The sequence below is a fragment of the Schistocerca piceifrons genome, chromosome 4 (assembly GCF_021461385.2).
Source record: "Schistocerca piceifrons isolate TAMUIC-IGC-003096 chromosome 4, iqSchPice1.1, whole genome shotgun sequence".
Lineage (NCBI taxonomy): Eukaryota > Metazoa > Arthropoda > Insecta > Orthoptera > Acrididae > Schistocerca > Schistocerca piceifrons.
In genome coordinates this window covers 544,501,752-544,523,752 of record NC_060141.1, presented here as the reverse complement: position 1 = coordinate 544,523,752, position 22,001 = coordinate 544,501,752, and the positions used below count along the sequence as shown (strand labels likewise).

General features: G+C 39.9%; 1 protein-coding gene across 3 annotated transcripts in view; it reads right to left on the bottom strand.

Moving 5' to 3' along the window:
- The window catches only part of LOC124795495 (kinesin-like protein KIF21A), a 493,366-nt gene that overhangs the window by 25,281 nt on the left and 446,084 nt on the right, over positions 1-22,001 (bottom strand). For all 3 annotated transcript variants that reach the window (XM_047259545.1, XM_047259547.1, XM_047259546.1), the window contains one exon: positions 19,286-19,485. In XM_047259545.1, coding sequence (XP_047115501.1) covers positions 19,286-19,485 — 200 coding nt within the window. The remainder of the gene's footprint in view (positions 1-19,285; positions 19,486-22,001) is intronic.

Genomic DNA, 22,001 nt, shown 5'->3' with positions numbered 1-22,001 from the left:
GCACTGATCAGTCCTGTCCACTGCTCCCTAAACTTCATGTATTCCAAAATAACAGTGAGTTTCAGGAACTGCACAGGCTCTTTCTTTCTGTAACCAGTGATCAATTGAGTTTGAGAACCACAGAATGTACTCAACACAGTTACTAACCTCTTCACATGCAATGAAAGACACACCATTTTCATCTAACTTTGACAGGCATATAACTCATATTCAGAAACTTAGGTCTTCTTCAAATCACGTGAAAAATCCTCGCTAGAAGGCATCACTGTACCTGTCCATTTTGTGCAATTTCTGAGCAAGTTGAGGACTTGTGTAGAACATGTCAGTAAAAATGTGACAGCCTGGACCAGCAGCACAAGCTAGCAATTGCTGCACCAAATAAACCACTATTCAGATTGCAAAAGGTAAACCACAATGAATTAGACTTCTCACATTCCATATTGTGGAAAGAAAACTGCACAATCATTTTCAGAATCACCCAGACAGAAAACTCACAAACACCCACTTCATAAGCTTCTTTGGATTCTAGCACTTGAATTCTTTGTTCGAATCCTACTGTGCTCTCATCTATAGCCATATTTCTTTTTGGTATGTAAGGTTCTTTGCATTTACAGTCAATACACTAACATTCTTCACCTTGCCCCCCCCTCGTACGTTGACGTCCCTGAGCTATGACAGGTGCAACTAATGCAGCATCCGAAGTATTTGGAAAAAGAAAAAACCAGACAAGAAAAAACATCTTTGACAAGTGGAGTTTGTTCTAGCCAGTGGTCTGTAAAATAGCCAGTTAATTCTGCCTTCAAATTCATGGCCATGTCCAATATTACACCAAGGAAAGCCTTCAATTCTTATAATGTAATATCACTCTATAAGTGTCATATTGAGTGGAGTGACTCTATATATTTTCTTTTCATAAATATTTGTAGCATTCAGAATTTCACTAATAAGGCTGTCAGTGAGAAACAGTTGGAAATACTCAAGTTTGCATTTTGGTCAAACATCATGAGAAATGGTGAAATCTTGTTGCGTGACAGAAATAGGAAACTTCATGTGACCACCCTCGCCATCACAATTAATTTTCCAAGTATTTACTACATGCTATTTCTCTTCATCTCTGTCCACTTCGCCAGTATATTCTGATTCACTAGAACCAATATCATTGCACATGGCTGAAGTTTCTTCCCAATCATTTTCATCACTAAATTCTCCTTTGTCCTCAATGTCTTTGAAAAGCCACCTCATAATATCACCACCACTTACATGATTTATACAGGCCATTATCACACTATAAATGTTGGCTGCAACATGCTTTGAGGTGTCAGATCTTCATACTAAGTGCTGCTATGTGATTACCAAATTCCAATAATTGAGCAAGTGGAAAGGACAACAATGGAAACATGTCAATCATCATTTGACATCGGAGTCATAGCGGAAAATCGTAATGTCGGACTAGTTCAACAGTAGAACAGAAAGGGTTAAGAGATTATAAGTGACGGTGAACATTTGTAACAAGTTAAAACTGTGTGTTGAGCGTATCACAAATACAGATCATTGCTTCATGGGTGATGCACTACCATTTGTACCATCCAAACACAGACTTGGGGTCAGACATGAAGTTTAGTCATGCTACTAATTCTTTCCTTACCTTCCCTACCCTACAGCAGCTCTCTCATGATACTGTAAGACCACCACCTCATTGAAAAAGGAGTGCAGGAAATTAAGTTAGTTATATGTTTAAGGTTTAAGTCTGTCTTTTGGGATTACTCAGACAGTGCACTACCTGGGAAAGACAGGTGTGGGAAAACTATCACAAATATGTAGGACTTTACACCATATCCTAACTGTAATAACAATAATCTGCAGTATTAGTCTTTCCATTTCTTTTATTGTTTTGGATGCATCCAAATAAACTGAAATCAGTCTTCAGTCAACGAAAGTTTTGGAATCTCTTTGAGAACTCACAATGAAATGTTTCAAATACTTAAACATAGTCATTCATGCCAGGTCCACAAAATACTGCTTCCAGTTCTGGGAAACATTAAATGTTATTAACTTGAAGATGATTTTTCCATAGGATTAATTTTTGTTTGCAAGTATCAATTTTGTCAACCATACTTGAAACAAAATGATTCTCCCTTGCATTAAGAGACTTAATGAATTCAAATAATTGCTGATGTTGACTGTTAAAGATTTTGTCACTACTCTACCTAACCATAATTAGGTATTTTCCCTAATGGCTGCTTCAGTTCAACCAGCACTCACTTGCAACAGTCAGAAGCCAAGTGCATCATACTATCTTTGTAGTTGTAATTGACATTCCAGTGAGTGTTTTCCCAGCTCATAATAGTGCAGTGGTATATTAAGCACTTTGCACGGCCTTCAAACTATACAAAAAGTAAAGTAATTCCCATTTCGCAATGAATGATGTAGCTAATGCACTTTTTCTTTTTTTTAGGTAAGTGCTTATACCACCACAGTATTACTAATGCAGAAAATAAAACTAATTTAACACAAGCATATTGGTAACAAATTGCTTGCTGTGTGACAAGACAACTGTCTTCTCTAGTGGCGTATGGCTGTAGTCTTGTTGGTCTTTTCCCTCCTCACTCCCAAGCCCCCAAGTGCTAGGCATGAGTACACCCAGAGCATTTGTGCCGACAGAGCACTGTTTGGCCAGGCCTGGACTAGACAGAACAACCTGAATGTAAATATTTATTTTTTTCAAGAATGTAAAAAACATGATGCCGATGTTAATACATGTACTGCAATTCACAGGCATACTTTCATTTTCAACAGAACCTAAAATTTTGCATCCCCTACAGAACCAACTATAAACAATGCATAGGTTTTTCAGTTCTCAAAACCTTCTTCTAGGAGATAAGTCATTGAGATAATCCATGGCAAATGGCCTCAAATACAATTACAAACATATCTGTGCTATTAATACATAGTTAAAGTAAAAAATTTAGCACCAATGTCGACTGAGTTTTCAGCACGTTAATACTGCTTAAGAGAGCATAGTATGATCAGCAAGATACTTAAAAATTGGAAAAAAGTGCCTGTTTATGAGACAGCATGGCTGCAATCTTGTAGTTTGCATGAAGCTTTAATAAACTGTCAACACTATGAACATAAAAAGCAAAGATAGAGCAATAAAGGGATGTGGAAAGAACTGTCTAGAGGATTGATTAAATAAACATCCTAACACTAGTCACACCAATGCACTTAATGAATCATGCATTTATTTTATAACAACATTTTAAAGGTTGGTATGTCCCATCAACACTTCATCATTTAAGCTGGCACACTAGGTCAATTACTAGGTGTGTGTGTGTGTGTGTGTGTGTGTGTGTGTGTGTGTGTGTGGGCGCGCGCGAGCGCGCACGCGCGTTACCCGTCCTTTTTCCCCCTAAGGTAAGTCTTTCCGCTCCCGAGATTGTTGGAATGACTTCTTACCCTCTCCCTTAAAACCCACTTCCTTTCGTCTTTCCCTCTCCTTCCCTCTTTCCTGATGAGGCAACAGTTTGTTGCAAAATCTTGAATTTTGTGTGTATGTTTGTGTTTGTTTGTGTGTCTATCGACCTGCCAGCGCTTTCGTTCGGTAAGTCACATCATCTTTGTTTTTAGATATATTTTTCCCATGTGGAATGTTTCCCTCTATTAATTCATAGAAAAAATAGTAACTATCACAGCAATGGAAACAGTCTATATTCCAAGTGCAAATGGAACAAGAGAGATGTAAAGCATCCTACATTGGGGGGGTGTGTTCAGCTGGTACTACGTAGCTGCACAGGTAGGAGTGTGTGCGTGTGTGTGTGTGTGTGCGTGTGTGTGTGTGTGTGTGTGTGTGTGTGTGTCTCAATATCACTTACTCCTAAAGTACTTACATTCTGCCAGAACTACTCTGCCACATTTATTTATATAATATTTACTTTACAGATACCTACTGCATATATGCATCTGCAAGGGGCTGCCCCCTCCTGGAATCTGGGGTATGCAATTTCTTTTTGTTAAAAAACTCACTCACATTTCTAGCAATGCTTGTCTGCAATTGTAGTAAACCAGAGATTTAGACATACTGTGTGTGATGGGAAATACTGTAGCTCTACCAATTACTATATTACTCAGATTTGTTTGGTTGTAACACATTTATTGGATATTATATTGTTTCCTTGGTATGGTGGCAGTTTCAGTAGTGTCTTATGTGAATGGGTGCAAAACTTTCCAGAACACAGCCAAAATAAAGAGTCTTCAATCTTTTCTGTATCACTCTATCATGCACACCTTATAAAACTGAAGAAAAGGACTTAGCCAATGCCTGGTGCAGAAAGTCAGGCTATCCCAGCACATTATAAACATGATGTGTACCTACCCACCTCCCATTCCCACAAGTATACCTCTCATCTTCCTGCACAATATAACCACAATGGTAATTGACTGCTTTCCTATAGACACAGGAGACTCTTAAAGGCTTGCTGAGTCTACATTTGGTTCTGAACCACATAGCTATTGCTGAAGACTCTTAAAGACACTATGCTTTGCATTAAGTGTACATTTATACATTTGAAGACCAAACTGAGTCAGTCAAGAAGAAAGAAAGAATGTTAAATTTCAACTTCAAAAGAACATGCCTTCTCCAGGCATTGGGACCTTCGCACACTTTATAGTATTAAAAATATTGTTAATAACTCATTGGATACTTTGGCTCTACTCGAAACAAAATGTAATTCCAGAACACTGATTTCTAAGCTGGCACTCACATTCATATTAATAATATAAAAACATGAAATTATCATATACTAATGGAATACAGTTACCATTTATGTACAAAAGTAATCCACCTTAAAAAAATATTGATAGGACACATGACAATCATTCGAGTACAATTAAGATCTGTAAACACAGTATCAATTTTAGTTCTTCGGGCAATACATGTTCTGTAACTGAATCAGTCGTCTAAAATATTTCAATTTTAAAATCTTGCTGCCCTCTTGGAGAAATTTCGTGGATGCCCATAATATCGATCCCAACAAAAAAAAAAAAAATACTATCCATTCCAAAAATAATAAAACTGTCACAAGATACACTTGATTATTTTCAAATAGGCATTTGAAATCAAAATTAATCTGATTACCAGTTGTAAAAATCTACAATTCCAATACATGGATATGAACAGAAAGATAAGTGACAGACACATTTCAAACACCTGTAAAAATTATTTGCATCAAAACACATTTTAACAAACAGAAATATGGATATTATTCCAGAATATCTCATTCTGGAAACATCCCCCAGGCTGTGGCTAAGCCATGTCTCCGCTGTATCCTTTCTCTCAGGAGAGCTAGTCCTGCAAGGTTCATAGGAGAGCTCCTGTAAAGTTTGGAAGGTAGGAGACGACATACTGGCACAAGTAAAGCTGTGAGTGCCGGGCGTGAGTCGTGCTTCGGTAGCTCAGATGGTAGAGCACTTGCCCGCGAAAGGCAAAGGTCCCGAGTTCGAGTCTCAGTCGGGCACACAGTTTTAATCTGCCAGGAAGTTTCATGGATATTATTGATTTTACTACACAAAATGGGGAGGAGAAGAGGGAGATGTATATATAACATAGGGACTAATTCCATGTGGGAAAAATATCTATAAAAACAAAGATGCTGTAACTTGCCAAACGAAAGCGTTGGTATGTTGATAGAGACACTAAAAAACACACAAACACACACAAAAATTTCAAGCTTTCGCAACCCAAGGTTGCTTCATCAGGAGAGAGGGAAGGAGAGGGAAAGATGAAAGGATGTGGGTATTAAGGGAGAGGGTAAGGAGTCATTCCAATCCCGGGAGTGGAAAGACTTACCTTAGGGGGAAAAAAAGACAGGTATACACTCTCACGCGCACACACACACACACACACACACACACACACACACACACACACATATCCATCCGCACATATACAGACACAGGCAGACGTGTAAATGCAAAGAGGTTGGGCAGAGATGTCAGTCGAGGCGGAAGTACAGAGGCAAAGATGTTGTTCAACGACAGGTGAGGTACGAGCGGCAGCAACTTGAAATTAGCGGAGGTTGAGGCCTGGTAGGTAATGGGAAGAGAGAATATATTGAAGGGCAAGTTCCCATCTCCAGAGTTCTGATAGGTTGGTGTCAGTTGGAAGTATCCAGATAACCAGGACGGTGTAACACTGTGCCAAAATGTGCTGGCCGTGCACCAAGGCATGTTTAGCCACAGGGTGATCCTCATTACCAACAAACACTGTCTGCCTGTGTCCGTTCATGCGAATGGAGAGTTTGTTGCCTGTCATTCCCACATAGAAGGCTTCACAGTGTAGGTATGTCAGTTGGTAAATCACGTGGGTGCTTTCACATGTGGCTCTGCCTTTGATCGTGTACATCTACCGGGTTACAGGAAGTCCCATGCACCCTCCCACCACCACCTACTCCGCTAATTTCAAGTTGCTGCCGCTCGTACCTCATCTGTCATTCAACAACATCTTTGCCTCTGTACTTCCACCTTGACTGACATCTGTGGACGGATATATGTGTGTGTGTGTGTGTGTGTGTGTGTGTGTGTGTGTGTGTACCTGTCCCTTTTTCCCCCTAAGGTAAGTCTTTCTGCTCCCGGGATTGGAATGACTCCTTACCCTTTCCCTCTCCTTCCCTCTTTCCTGATGAATCAACCGTGGGTTGCGAAAGCTTGAATTTTGTGTGGGGGCTTGTGTCTCTATCAACATACCAATGCTTTTGTTTGCTAAGTTACATCATCTTTGTTTTTATATATATATATTTTCCCACATGGAATGTTTCCCTCTATTATATATATACATACACCACAAAAAGGAATTATCCAAATAGGATAGAAATTGATAGATGCGATATACATGTACAGACAAACAAATGTTTGCAATTTCAGACAAATCTGCACGATTTATTCAAGAGAAAGAGCTTCACAAATTGAGCAACTCAATAACAAGTTGGTCCACCTCTGGCCCTTATAGAAGCAGTTATTCAGTTGGGCATTAACTGTAAGAGTTTTTGGATGTCCTCTTGAGGGATATCTGGCCAAATTCTGTCGAATTGTCATATCGGATCATAAAAATCACAAGCTGGTTGGAGGTTCCTGCCCAAACTGCTCCAAATGCTCTCAGTTGGGGAGAGAGCTGGTGACCTCGCTAGCTGCAACAGTGTTTAGCAAGTACAAAGACCAGCAGTAGCAAACCCCTCTGTGCACAGGCAGGCATTATCTTGCTGAAATGTATACCCAGGATGGCTTGCCATTGAGAGTTACTTAACAGGTGTAGAATGTCATCAACATGCAACTGTGCTGTAAGGGTGCCACAGGTGGTAACCAAAGGTGTCCTGATATTAAAAAATGGCACCCCAGATCATCACTACTTGTTGTCAGACCGTATGGTGGGCGACAATCAGGTTGGTATTCACCACTGACAGAGGAGTCTCCAGACACATCTTTGCTGGTCATCAGGGCTCAATTCAAAGTTAGGCTCATCAGTAAAGACAGATCTATTCCATCCAATGAGATTCCAGGCCAAATGTGCCCAACAACACTACAGTGGTGTACAGAGGTCGATGGTAGTCACTGCAAGGGGCGCTGTGAACTCAGCCTCCTTTCTGTGAAGTTAATGGTACTTGGGCTCACTGAAACACCAGTTGCTTGTTGGACTGATGATAATGACGAAAAACTGGGGCTCTGAGCGACTCTGACAATTGCTCAGTCCTTATGTTCCATAATCTCTCTAGGTCAACTGCTTCCTATTTAATGCTGTGTTCTGCCATGGTTCACCTGTTCCTGCCAACTTCGTCAAATAGTGCAATCACTCCTTTGAAATGTCGAGCGATTCACCAATTACTCCAGCCAGCTTGTTTGAGCCCAACTATACGTCCTCTAACAAAGGATGATATCTGCATATATTGTTCATGTACCTGTTTGCACGACATAGTTATTGTCCAACTGAGCACCCAGAACGAAATATGCAAAGACGTCATTCATGCCTTCGTACTGATATGTCTCATGTTTACTATCAATCCCAGCTGCATCACAGAACTGCGCTGCAGCATCACACATTCACCCATTGCCTGGCAAAGTTTACAATTTTACATTTTCAACAATGTAGGAAAAGATGATTGCTAATTACCATAAATACGACAAGTCAAGTTGCAGGCAGGCACAATTAAAAGACACTCACACGTGGCTTTTGGCCACAGCCTTTCTCAATACACACACACACACACACACACACACACACACACACAAACACAAACACACGACCGCCAAATCCCTCCAGCATCTCAGGCTGGTGTGATGTGATGTGATGGTGCGCGTGCGTGTGGGTTTTTTTTTTTTTTTTTTTTCCTACTGGCAAAGGCTGGGGCCAAAAGCTACATGCGAGTGTCTTTTAATTGAGCCTATAACTTGAAGTGTCTTCTTTATGGTAAGTAGCAATCTATCTTTTCCTACATTGTTGATATTCGTACCTCGAGTTTCCGTTGTTTGGATTTTGCTTCTTCTGTAGATACCTATATAAATATCAATTTTTGACTAATTTTGCTACTTCTTTCATGCTGTTTTTTTCCCCCACAGAAGATGATACAGAAAAAGTAGTACATAGTTATTAACTACACAGTTACTCACTTTATGCATTATGTCAATGAGGCATAAAAGTAGTCAGCAGGTTACACACACGTTGTATTTAAGAGTCTTTAATCTGAACATTGAACAAGTTGTGAAGGAAAGGTAGTAGAAATTCTGAAAGGGAATTAAAATTCAGGAAGGAGAAATAAAAACTTTGCACTTTGCCAATGACACTAATTCTGTCAGACAGCAAAGGATCAGAAGTGCAACTGAACAGAATGGACAGTATCTTGAGAGAAGGAGATAAATTGAACATTAACAAAGGAAAACAAGGGTAATGCAATATAGTCAACTTAAATCACGCAATACAAAAGAATTAGATTAGGAAAAGAGACACTAAAGTAGTAGATGAGTCTTGCTGTTCGGGAAGTAAAATATGAGGGGCGTTCAACAAATAATGCAACTCATTTTTTCTGAAATGGATTGATTTTATTCAAAATTCCAATACACCATATTATTCCCTACTCTTTTGGCTACGAAATCTTATTTTTCAATGTAACTTCGTTCAATGTGATGGCCTTATACCACCTTCCTGGGAGAGAGTGTACGCCCACACACTACCACTCTACTGGTCAACATCAGAGCCAATGTCTTGCAGCATCAATAACCTCCCCACCATCCATGCAGTGCTTCCCACAGAGTTCATTCTTCATTGGGCACTACAATACACTTCTGAGTAATTGTTGTGCCTTGAGGGAAGACATCAAACAGTAACACCTTCAGAGTCCCAGAAGATCATTACCAACTAAGAGTGCAGCTTTGAACTTTTCCTTCAGAGGAGAGGTGGCATTGCAGCAGTCCATGGATTGCCATTTTGTTTCTGGTTTGAAATACCAAACCCTTGTTTCATCACCTGTGATAATGTTCAACTAAAAATTGTCATAACCAACCTCATAACACACAAGCAATTTGAATAGGTGGTCCTTTGTTGCTCTTTATGGTCGTCTGTTGGGTGGTGAGGAACCCAGTGGACAAACACCTTTGAGCACCGTAACTTGTGGACGATTGTGTCTGCACTACCAACAGAGACATCCAGTTGTGCAGCGAGTGTTTGACTGTGATTCACCGATCACCTAAAATGAGAGTTCTGCAGCCAACAATGCAAGAGTCACAGCTGTGTACAGCCGACCGATGTGCAGGAGATCAGACTAGTTTGTGCCACCTGGTTACAATGATGAAAGACACCTTGCCCAGTGATTCGTGATGCGTTTTTTCACTGCCAGGTCTCTGTAAACATTCTTGAAGCATCTACAAATACCTGTGATAAACTGGTTTTCCACCCAAAGAAACTCAATAACCAATAACCAACATAGTCCGAGAATAGAGCTCTAACTGGGGAGAAATCACATGTGGTTCCCTGGAGCTCAGTTTTAGATTACTTTGTTCCTCATATATTTGAACAATCTTCTGTCTAGTATACAACAAGCGGGATTAGTTCTTTTTGCAAATGATACTTCTATTGCAATCAGTCCAAGCATATATGCAAAAACACAAGACACTGTAAACAAAGTTCTTAAAAGTATGAGTGTGATTGACTGGCTTTCTGTGAATGGTCTCACCCTCAATTTTAGAAAGACACGATATATTCAGTTCTGCACATCTAGGGTTCCTACACCAATGACAAATGCAACAGATGGTGAGGAAATAATAAATAGCATGGAAACTTCAAAATTTGAAGGTGTCAATTTGATGAGAATTTAAATGGGAAAAAGCACATTTTGTAACTCCTCAAACAACATAGTTCAGCCACATTTGCACTTACAACCACTGCAAATCTCAGGGAGATACTATCAGTAAGTTGACATATTTTTCATATTTTCAGTCAATAATGTCATACTGAATAATGCTCTGGGTTAACTACTCTTTAAGAAAGAAAGCCTTCATGTTTAAGTAGTTGGGCATTCTGACTACTGCTTCGCAGTATATTTATTCCCTCATGAAGTTTGTTGTAAACAATCCACTAAACTTTAAAAGGAACAATGATGTACAGAATTACAACAATGGAAGGAAAAATTTAAGATTATCTGCAGCACAAAAAGCAGAGTGCACAATGCTGCAACTAAAATTTTTGTTCATTTACCCAGTGACATAAAATGTCTGGCTGACAACAAAGTAAAATTTGAAAACAAACTGAGAAAGTTTCTCCTTGACAGCTCCTTCTATTCTGTAGTAGAACTTCTATTACCATAACGCGTAAAAGGTGGTAGGCAGGAATTACTAACTCTCATCTATATGTCTTTTTTTTGTTTTTGTATTAAAAAAACATTTTAGAAATGTTCAGGATGTAACCATACATACAAGTTAATTTAAAATGTGAGTTTAAAATGACTTGTTCAACATCATCCAATCTACCATGGGAAATGATCCATGGAACATGCAACTAACTAACCAACTAACTGGCAGCTCTCTGCTTGGAATGAAGGTACGTTACTGACACCATTTTGAAGGCTATGTACAGCACTGCCACTTATCAAAACTACAGGAAACTGCAGAGGCTGAACTGTAAGTATCCCACAACACATTCTGAATTTTTCTACCTGAAATTGGCAAAGGAAAAAATGTGATACATTATTTATTGAATGCCCCTCGTAATTGATAACAGCTGAAGTAGGTAGGATATAAAATGTAGGATGACAAAGGCAAGAAAAGTAATTCTGAAGAAGAGAAATTTGTTAATACCAAACATAAATTTAAGTCTTAAGAAGTGCTTTCTGAATTCATTTGTCAGGGGTGTAGCCTTGTATGGAAGAAAAACATGGATGATAAGCAGTTCAGAAAAGAAAAGAACTGGAGCTTTATAAATGTGGTGCAACAGCAGAATGCTACAAATTAGTTGGTTAGATAATGTAACTAATGAGGAGGTAGTGACTGGAATTGGCGAGAAAATAAATTTGTGGCATAACTTGATTAAAAAAGGTATCAAACAATGGAAAATCCAGAATGGAATGTAACAATATTATGAAAAGGTTAGTTGCTACTCACCATATATCAGATATGCTGAGTAACAGATAGGCACAACAAAAAGACTGTCGCAAAATGAACTTGGTCTCTGGCAGCTAAAGCTATACTACAAGTAGCAGCGCATGATGGAGAGGCAACCAGGTGGGGGTAAGGAGCAGGCTGGGACGGGGAGATGGAGGGGTAGCAGGGTAGGGGTGGGAGTCGGTGAAGTGTGGCTAGTGGGAGCACACAGGGACGAGATCAAGAGAGGATAGGGTAGCTACGCACAGTTGGGAGGTAAGACGGAGGGTGGGGGAGAGGCAAGGGTAGCAGAAAAGGAGAGAAAATAAAAAGACTGGGTGTGTTGGTGGAACAGAGGGCTGTGTAGTGCTGGAATGGGAACAAGGAAGGGGCTAGATGGGGAAGGACAATGACTAATGAAGGTTGAGGCCAGGAGGGTTATGGGAACTTAGGATATATTGCACGAAGAGTTCCCACCTGTGCAGTTCAGGAATCCAGATGGCACAGGATGTGAAACAGTCTTTGAAATGAAGAACATCATGCTGGGCAGTGTGCTCTGCAACAGGGTGGTCAGCTGTTTCTCGGCCACAGTTTGTCGGTGGTCACCATGTGGACAGACACCTTGTTGGTTGTCATGCCCACATAGAATGCAGAACAGTGGTTGCAGCTGAGCTTTTAGATCACGACTGGTCTCACAGGCAGCCCTACCTTTGATGGGATAGGTGATGTTTGTGACCAGACTGGAGCAGACAGTGGTGGGAGGATGTATGGGACAGGTCTTGCATCAGGGGTACGAGTCATGAGACAAGGGGTTGTGAGCAGGGACTGTGTAGGGATTGACAAGGATATTGTGTAGGTCTGGTGGGTGGTTGCATAATACCACTGGTGGGGGGGGGGGGGGTTCGGAAAGGTAATGCGTAGGACATTTTTTATTTCAGGGCACGACGAGTGATATTCTGCCACCCACCAAACCTACAAAATATCCTCATCAATCCCTACACAACCCCTGGTCCCAACCCCTTGCCACCCTGGTACTATCAGCACTTCACGGCCCCCCCCCCCCCCCACACCAATTACCCTGCTATCCCTCGCTATCCTTGCCCCAGCCTCCTCCCTATCCCCACCCAGTTATACCTCTCCCATCATGCGCTGCTACTCGTATTCTGGCTTCAGCTGCCAGAGACTATGGTCATGTGTGTTTGAGTTGCATTAGTGTGTGTGTGTGTGTGTGTGTGTGTGTGTGTGTGTGTGTGTGTGTGTGTGTGTGTGGTGTCTATTTTTGACATAGGCCTTGTTGGCCAAAAGCTCATTTTGTGACAGTCTTTTTGTTGTGCCCACCAGCAACTCAGCATATCTGCTAATACTGATTAGCAACTATCCTTTTCATAATATCTGTGTTGATCCATCATGGACAGGGAACATCAGCTGGTTAAGTAATTGTCAATGTCTATGAAATGCTCCAACAGGCCTGTAACTAAGATGTTATTTTATTTTATTTTGATGAAAACCAGTTTGGTACTCCACTATGCCCTCTTCAAACCCCTGTATAGTAAAATATTATACATGCAGTGTATTTCAGGGTACACAAAGCAAGCTTACAGAAAATGACAGGTAATCATAAAAGCGTTTAAAAGCTGCAAAATGAAAGTAATGGCATTAAACCAAATCTCTGTGTACATCCAGTGCAATATACTACAACATGCATACATATTTGTTAGTCATAAAACCACTGATTTACAAGAGAACATGTAAAAACATTAAAAAGATCAGAACTAGACAGTATACAATCAGGAGCTCTTCTGAAACAAAGCTTGCCTTAAAAAAAATATTAAAATAATAATAATAATAATTCTATATAATGCTTATAGATGAGGAAACCCATAGTATCTGTGAGGACTTATCTTCTTTTAAAGTAAAAGCTCACACAATAATCTATGAAATACAATAATATACATATTTATGGCCTAGGCACTGGTGATATAATTAGTTGTCACACCATCAAAAAAAACTTGCTAAGAATATTCACAAAGGTTATACAGCAAATCGAAATAAAAAGATACGATTTATAAAGAAGTTACTGGCCATGCTTTGAGTAGCATTGTTCATTCCACAAATACTTTATAATATGGTTCCAGGTAATAAACACTTTTTCGTGCGCCATCGGTGCCCTCTTGGGCATGTAAATACGTTACTCACTTTGTGGGATTCAACTTTGATGATACAGTGGTCTTTGCACACTCACTTATCTTTTACCTTTTTCCATACCCTCATTATCTATCGCGACAACTTGCTATGTCTTATTATTTAGATGGACTCATCATCTGGAGATAGCTCATTAGGGTATTTCCTCACACCCCCAGAGAAATAGTAGGACACTGTCAGATGAGTACTTTGAGGACTCCCCTTCGTTAAACAGGATTTGAGATCCTTATTGGTATGTTTCACTGTGGTAATGCCGACCTGTTAAATGATATAAAGGATACCAAATCATATCTTTTTATTTTGATTTGCTGTACAACCTAGGCCCATAAGGTACTTGTGAATATTCTTAGCATGCTCTTTGCATGCTGTTTTTCTCTTAATTATGTCATCTGCCATTGGGTTTTGCGTCAAGTTTTTTTTTTTTTTTTTTTTTTTTTTTTTTTTGAGATTTGGTTTAATGCCACTACTTTCATTATGTAGCTTTAAGTGCTTTTATGATTACCCGCCATTTTCTGTAAGGCTGCTTTGTACAACCTGGTATACACTACATGTATACTCTTTTACTATGCAGAGGCCTGATGATGGCATAATGGAATGCCAAAACTGGTTGTCATCAAAATAAAGTAAAATAACATATTAGTTGCGTGGCTGTTGGAGAATTTCATTGATATTGATAATTTTCATAACACTGCTAAAAAGGGGATCAGCTGATACAACATATGCTGAGACATCTAGGAATCATCAGTTTAGTATTGGAGGGAATGAAAAGAAAAAAGAGAGAGAGAGGGGGGGGATTACGGAAGGAAATCAAGAGATGAGTACAGTACGCAGAATCAAATGGGTGGGGGTTGCAGCAGTTATTTGGAGATGAAGATGCTTGCACATGATAGAGAAGCATGGAGAGCTGCATGAAACCAGTCTTCAGACTGAAGACCACAACAAACACAGCATAAAACATGCTGTGAACATCGTACATCAATTAAACATGTATTTAGATTCTATAGCTTATTGTTACTTCTTATTGGTAGTTTTACCACCTTCATCTCTGTTTTATTTCTATGTTTAAGTATAGCTATTTGATAAGCACATTAAAAAGCTATCTGCAACCTAATCATTTTATTTCTTGTAGGGACTGAAGTCCTATTATCTATTACATACATTAATATTACTATAATCCTTTTTTAATGAGGTACACAAAAATCTGCATCCTTTTGACGACATTTGCTCTTTATCTGTTATTTCCATACAGGGGTGCTTGAGAATGGGGCTGCAATCCATAAAGTTATAGGGGTGGAGAGAGTGGGTGTGGGGGGCGGAGAGAGAGTTGCAGCTGCGGAACTGTGCTTTCAAGGGGAAAATAGCAACATTATTGTCACACAGTGGCTATTTACATGCTAGAAAGTCTGAGATTGAGTGGAAGAAAACATATATATAGTTCCAATCTCTGCTATTTTGTGTGTTCATTTTCATGTGACAGTCTTTAAGCTATGTTAGCTGGTCATGGTTGCAACCATATGTTCTGTAAATATGTAAGAACTGAAAAACAAAGTGTTTAATTAACAGATAGAAAATGTTCAAAATGTACAAACAGTAACCAATGTGAATGACTCATTACCATAGGATCCCTATACTAGACTCCATTAATTTGCTATTGTGTTATTCTATTACAGTTTACTTAAACCAGACTCAGAAATCCTTTTTTTTTTTTTTTTTTTTTTTACGTAAATGTTTTAATTCCAACAAATTTATAAAATCTGATGAAATGTTGTGACCGTTTATTACTCTTTTCTGTCCCTTCATATCACAAATGTTGATTATTTTAATCCTCGAGCAGGCACAACGTTTTTCATAAAAAAAGCGGGTGCATGGCATACCTTGTATGCATGTAAGGAATAACTGTCTTTTATGTTACCAACGTGAACATATATGAGCAAAATCACTGTTCAATGAAACAATATAAAACCAATCTTAAATTATGTGAGCTAAAGCATTGTTAAATAAACAATAATAAAATAAACTTTCATTATATCACTCTGTTGCCACAGACAGGTGTTACCCCACAGTAATGACCCACTCAAAGCATTAAGTAGTGTTTTTGCATCAGATCCCAACCAACTGCTTATTCAATTACTAATTATCTTGCAGACAACAGCCTCATTGTAGGATTGTGCTGCTAGCCCATAATGTGGGTCATTTTCTTTCACAAACCATAAATTTTTCCTCACTCAGCTCGCTCAACTGCAAGCGTTACAAAACGATTTATTGTTTAGGTAACACAGTGATAATGAGGGGAGATGTACAGGCTCATAATTGTGAAATAACAATGGAACGGTGCAGAACAATTTTATTTGTGGTTGGTACACTTAATACATACATGTACCTGCTTGAAGGTTAATGTTAGTGTGCCCACTTTAAGGTCAATGTTAAACTTGCTATGGTCAGGCTATATCTATTTCTGAGGGAACTGCATATTTGTTCACAAGTCTGCCTTTTGAATCGTATGATTATTGTGCAACTTTGGATAAATACAAACAGCCTCCCCCCCCCCCCTCCTTCCCACCTCCCCCGCCCCCCCCCACCACACACACACACACACACACACACACACACACACACACACACACACACACACCGCATGCACTGCTGTACAGTGCTAGTCTTGTTACACTCAAAACTAAAAATGTGAATAACAGTTCTGCAAATTCATTTATTTCAAATTAAGTACAAAATGAGACTTCCTTCACTTAATATGGGTGTAATTTTTATTATTTTTTTAAAAAAGAAGGCTAAACTGTTGTCAAAAAACACTAATCTGACTCCACGAATAAGGTGAAATTCTTATTTGGTGTTACCATTGGTTCCCAAGCAGTTTCTTTCTGGTGACTGACTTAATAATCAAGTACTACCTTGTATATTACACTGTGCAATTCACTTATGGGGTCACTTTTTCAAGAACATGTTATTGTCTCCCATTGCAACACAGAAGTTTAAAATTTGGCTCAAATTTACCAACAAGCTTCCTCTGCAAGGGTGCAAAAGTGTGGTGTCCTGTGACATGACCATCAGGCTTGGCAACACATCAAACAGCATGATTTTGACACATACAAAGAAAGGCCACAGCTCAGAAATTCATTCGAGGTCCACATGTTTCATGGTTGCAAACGACAGTTTGCAGTGCGATGAGCAGTAGGAAGACATTCTCGACAAATGTTGACACTGCTGACAACCCCCCCCCCCCTCCTCTCCCCAGATGATTCAACCATTCTCTAAGCACATTGTGGGCATGCAGCCCTATTGAACATGATCACACCCCACAGGAGTGTAGTGCATCCACAAGCTTTTGCTCTGGTGTACAGTGTGGAGCCACAAGGGACCATTCAGAACCATTCAATGAAATTTGAACATGATCCAGAATAGCAAACAGTGTTTATGATTTTCAGCTCTCTTGTTTCACACCTTCCTGGGCTGTGATCATGGGGGGAGCAACATTGACACATGCATGAATAAAATAGCAAAGTGTCCCTCTAAGATCCTCAATTCAGCAACACCCTTGGTGCCACACGCACCCCTTTATTGCGCACTTTAAAAAGCACCTGTACAGATACAGCCAGCACTCACTGATTACCAGGTGCTTTTATGACAGGCAACCATTTCGACACCCCAAGTTGAGTAGTGCTGTGTCGCTGAGCTAGTGAGCTAGTCAAAAGTGATGCCAGTCATGCTGGCACCTATAAATCAATGACTGGCTCTCTCTCTCTCTCTCTCTCTCTCTCTCTCTCTCTCTCTCTCTCTCTCTCTGTAGAGATACATTTTTAAAGGGCTCAAGGGGGGGGGGGGGGGGCTTAGAGGGTCCCTTTGCCATTTATTTGCACATGTGTTATTGTTGCACTCCCTTGTAACGACATCACAGGAGAGCGCAAAACATGAGAGCTGAAAAAGTATAACACCTCTTGCTGCTTTGGATCATGTTCAAATTTTGTTGAATGGTTTTGAATGGTCCCTCATCATTCCACCCTGTACACCAGAGCAAAACTCATGGTTGCACTACACTCTTGATCGTGTATAATGTGGCTGCATGTCCACGGTGTCCTTCGAGAATAGTTGAATCATCTGGGCGGTGCCAGCAGTGTCAAAGGTTGTCAAAAAAATCTTCCTATTGCTAGTCACACTGAACTGTTGTTTTTTATCATGAAATGTGTGGAAATCAATGCCTCAAGGGAAAGGGTGGTTTCATCGATGCCTTTTATGCCAGCCCTAAGGGCCAGCCCTGAGACCTTCTTGTGTTGCTACTGAGCAGAAGTGTGTGTGAAATGTTTTCCTCAGCCACACATAAGAAAACTGTGTTACTTCTTACTTGGACCCTTACATACCTTCTCTGAACACACTTTTGGTAATTTATAACAAAATAATGTGATGAAACAATTTTTTCACCTACAGGACATAAGATAAATACTGTACAATGGCCATCCGCACAGTATTCTTTCTTAAGCAGTCTTCTAAATTTACATAGGTAAATGCCAGGTTCCAAATTCACATGTCACTCTAACATCTCCTCAGAGAAATAAAAAAAGGCATAACTGATGTTCTGAACCAAAAGTGTGGGAGATTTTCGTTTGGTTCACCTTTTGAATAATGGGTACATGATGTACGATGCATAGATCTGTAATTATGTTCCTAGACGGTGTCATGTAGATACAATTTGGGAGCTTGAATTTTAAACTTAAAAACTTAATAAAAGTACCCACATCAGTAGAAAAATGAACAAAGTAATTTCAATAATAAAGCCCTTACAAAGTATTATCTAAAGGTGTTATGTTGTTTCCTCTCCCTATTTCTCAACTTTTCCTTTATTGAGGTTTCTTTTTCTGCTCGTCCACACTTAAATAATAATAGCTTGATTTATATTAGCTGTTAGTGTATACCTGTGACTGCCTGCAACGGTTTACCTACATGAGAATGTTTCTTCAACTGCTACCAGTGTGTTGTCTATCTTAGCTGCACCAAAAGTTAATTTTTTACTATCTTTCACTTTGAGAAAAATATCAATTTACGTTGTAAATCAATTTATGTTGTAAATATTTTAAACATTTGTGATTTAAAAGTTACCAACTTTATACTACTATGCAGTTAACAGCAACCTTCAGTTCCACCCATCAGAAGGCAGGTATGTGTACAACCGTGAATGCCTATCCTGGCCTGTTCAGTTGTACTTTGAAGAACATTATATGTATTGCATTCATGTGTTTGTAGTTGTGTATAGAAGTTAGTTTGATTTAGGGCCTGTCATAAAATTGTGTGTGTGTGTGTGTGTGTGTGTGTGTGTGTGTGTGTGTGTGAGAGAGAGAAAAAATATATATATATATATAGACAGAGAGAGAGAGAGAGAGAGAGAGAGAGAGAGAGAGAGAGAGAGAGAGAAATCATTTCACTATTCCACTATATTTTTAAAATAATAACGAGGGCTTACCTAGAGGCTGTGAAAATATGTGAAGAGTTCGTGGTAATGGCATTAATAGGAGATCCATGAGCTTTCATTTCTCCCAATAAGCTGCAAGTGTCTGCTGACCACAGTTTAACCATGCCTGCACGGCAAACTGACAAGAGGATTTGACCACCGGGCATGAATGTCAGTCCACATACCCAATCCTTATGAGCGCCATTTAAACTCTATAAACAAAAAATTATCATTCAAACACTGAAAGAATCTGGAAAGGTAAAATATAGTTTACTGCAGTATTATGAAAATTATTCACATAATGCACTAAAAAATGCCTACAACTTAACAGATATTTACAGCAAGTTTGTCAAATTAATTAGATAATCCAAGCACACCTCCATGACTGACTCATACTCTCAATCACTTGTGTGTCTCTCCTATCACTTTTGAATGTCTTAACCAGATGTTCTCAGTCTTGCCATATGAACATTACCAATAAGTCCTGGCACGATAAGATACAGCAATACCACCCGCTAGCCTGGGGCCTACATAAGCAAAAAGGTGCAACAGCTTCATTAGCCTGTTGTGCTGAAGTTAATGCAGGTCAACAGTAGACTTCTGAAACTGGTCATGTGCAACATCAAACATGCACATGCACTCACAAACTAATGCAAGGAATATGGTGGTCATATGCCAGTCTCTCAGCAACCCATCACCGGCTGTTTACAGTATGTGAGACATCTGAAGAACATGTTGGATAGGACAACAGCAGAACACCCTCTGTATCGAGATCGATAAAGACAGAATGGATAATGTGTATTCTTGCATTATCTTCTTGAAAGATAATATCATAAAGGCCTCAAAGATACTGCATGGCCAGATGTCAGAAATGTAATGTCTGCTGTCAAAATTACCAACTGTAAATACCTAATGGCACTCCATGTGCTGTGCCACTCCTGCAGTCAGTGTTATTGCTGCATCCTCCACTGTCATCATGTCTCTCTGCACTGTTCTCTCAGGGAAGCTGTAACAGTGGCTGCCTTGTTGATAGTTGGTGCTGCTCCAGGAGTCAATGCACTATCTGTGTGGGTACTTACATAACAGCATACCAGCCCATTTCCTGACTAAAGGTGCAAGTCGCGACTATCATGTCGTGCAGCTAGGAGAATAATATGTCTGTCCTCTCAGAAGATAGTCACAAGGGGCTACTGAGATCTTTCATGGAACTGAATATGGCCCTTCTGAACCCATTGATTGCATATCCACATAGTTCTGGGATTCCGAGCAACGTGTGCAGCAATATTGTAGAATGATAAACAACGGCCTTGACAGACCATCATACAGAGAAGAGAAAAGTTGGCCCTCAGTTTTAAAGAATATAGCACAAGATCTATTTTTTTGCTTAGTTTGAATAAAATAGAAAGAAACATTCCACATGGGAAAATATATTAAAAAACAAAGATGCTGTGACTTACCAAACGAGAAAGCACTGGTAGATAAGACACAATAAAAAACACACACACACAAATTTCAAGCTTTCGCAACCCACGGTTGCTTCATCAGGGAAGAGGGAAGGAGAGGGAAAGATGAAAGGATGTGGGTTTTAAGGGAGAGGGTAAGGAGTCATTCCAATCCCGGGAGCGGAAAGATTTACCTTAGGGGGAAAAAGGAACAGGTATACACTCGCCCCCCCCCCCCCCCGCCCCACACACACACACACACACACACACACACACACACAGTCGACTGGCCATTGGCCATATTAACTGTATATATGGGGTGTTGTGAACAGTGATAGTAAAGAAATGTGAAACACAACTGTGCACCTGTCAGCTACATTACTTACAGTAATCAGTGTGTGCCATTTGGTAAAGGGTTGGGAGCAGGGGTTGTATAGGGATGGACAAGTATATTGCACAGGTTCGGTGGATGGCAGAATACCACTGTGGGAGGGGTGGGAAGTATTGTGGGAAGGACATTTCTCATTTCAGGACATGACAAGACGTAGCTGAAACCCTGGCAGAGAATGTAATTAAGTTCCTCCAATCTTGGGTGGTACTGATTTACAAGGGGAATGCTCTTCTGTGACTGGCAGTGAGATTTTGGGAGGCAGTGGGAGACTGGAAAGATAAGGCATGGTAGATTTGTTTTTGTACAAGATTGAGAAGATAATTATGGTCTGTGAAGGCTTCAGTGAGACCCTCAGTATAGTTTGAGAGGAACCGCTTGTCACTGCCGATACGATGACCATGGGTTTCTAGGCTGTATGGAAGGGAGCTTTTGGTATGGAAAGGGTGGCAGCTGCCAAAGTGGAGGATTGCTAGAGGTTAGTAGGTTTGATATGGACAGAGGTATTGATGTAGCCGTATTTGAGGTGGAGGTCAACAGTGAGGAGGACCAAGTGAATCAAATGGGGGAGAAGTCACTGGGGTTCTAGAGGAATGTGTATAGTGTGTCCTCTCACCCTTGATCCAAATCTCAAAGATGTCATCAAAGAATCTGAACCAGGTGAGGGGTTTAGGATTCTGGGTGTTCAGAAAGATTCCGCTAGATGACCCATGAATAGGTTGGCATACAACAGTGCCATACAAGAGCCCATAGACGTACCCTGGATTTGTTTGTACGTAGTGCCTTCAAAGGAGAACTAATTGTGGGTGAGGATACAGTATGGAGGTTGCTGGTTTGGAATCTGTCAGGCATTGATAAACGTAGTGTTTAATAGCGGTAAGGCCATGGCCATTAGGGA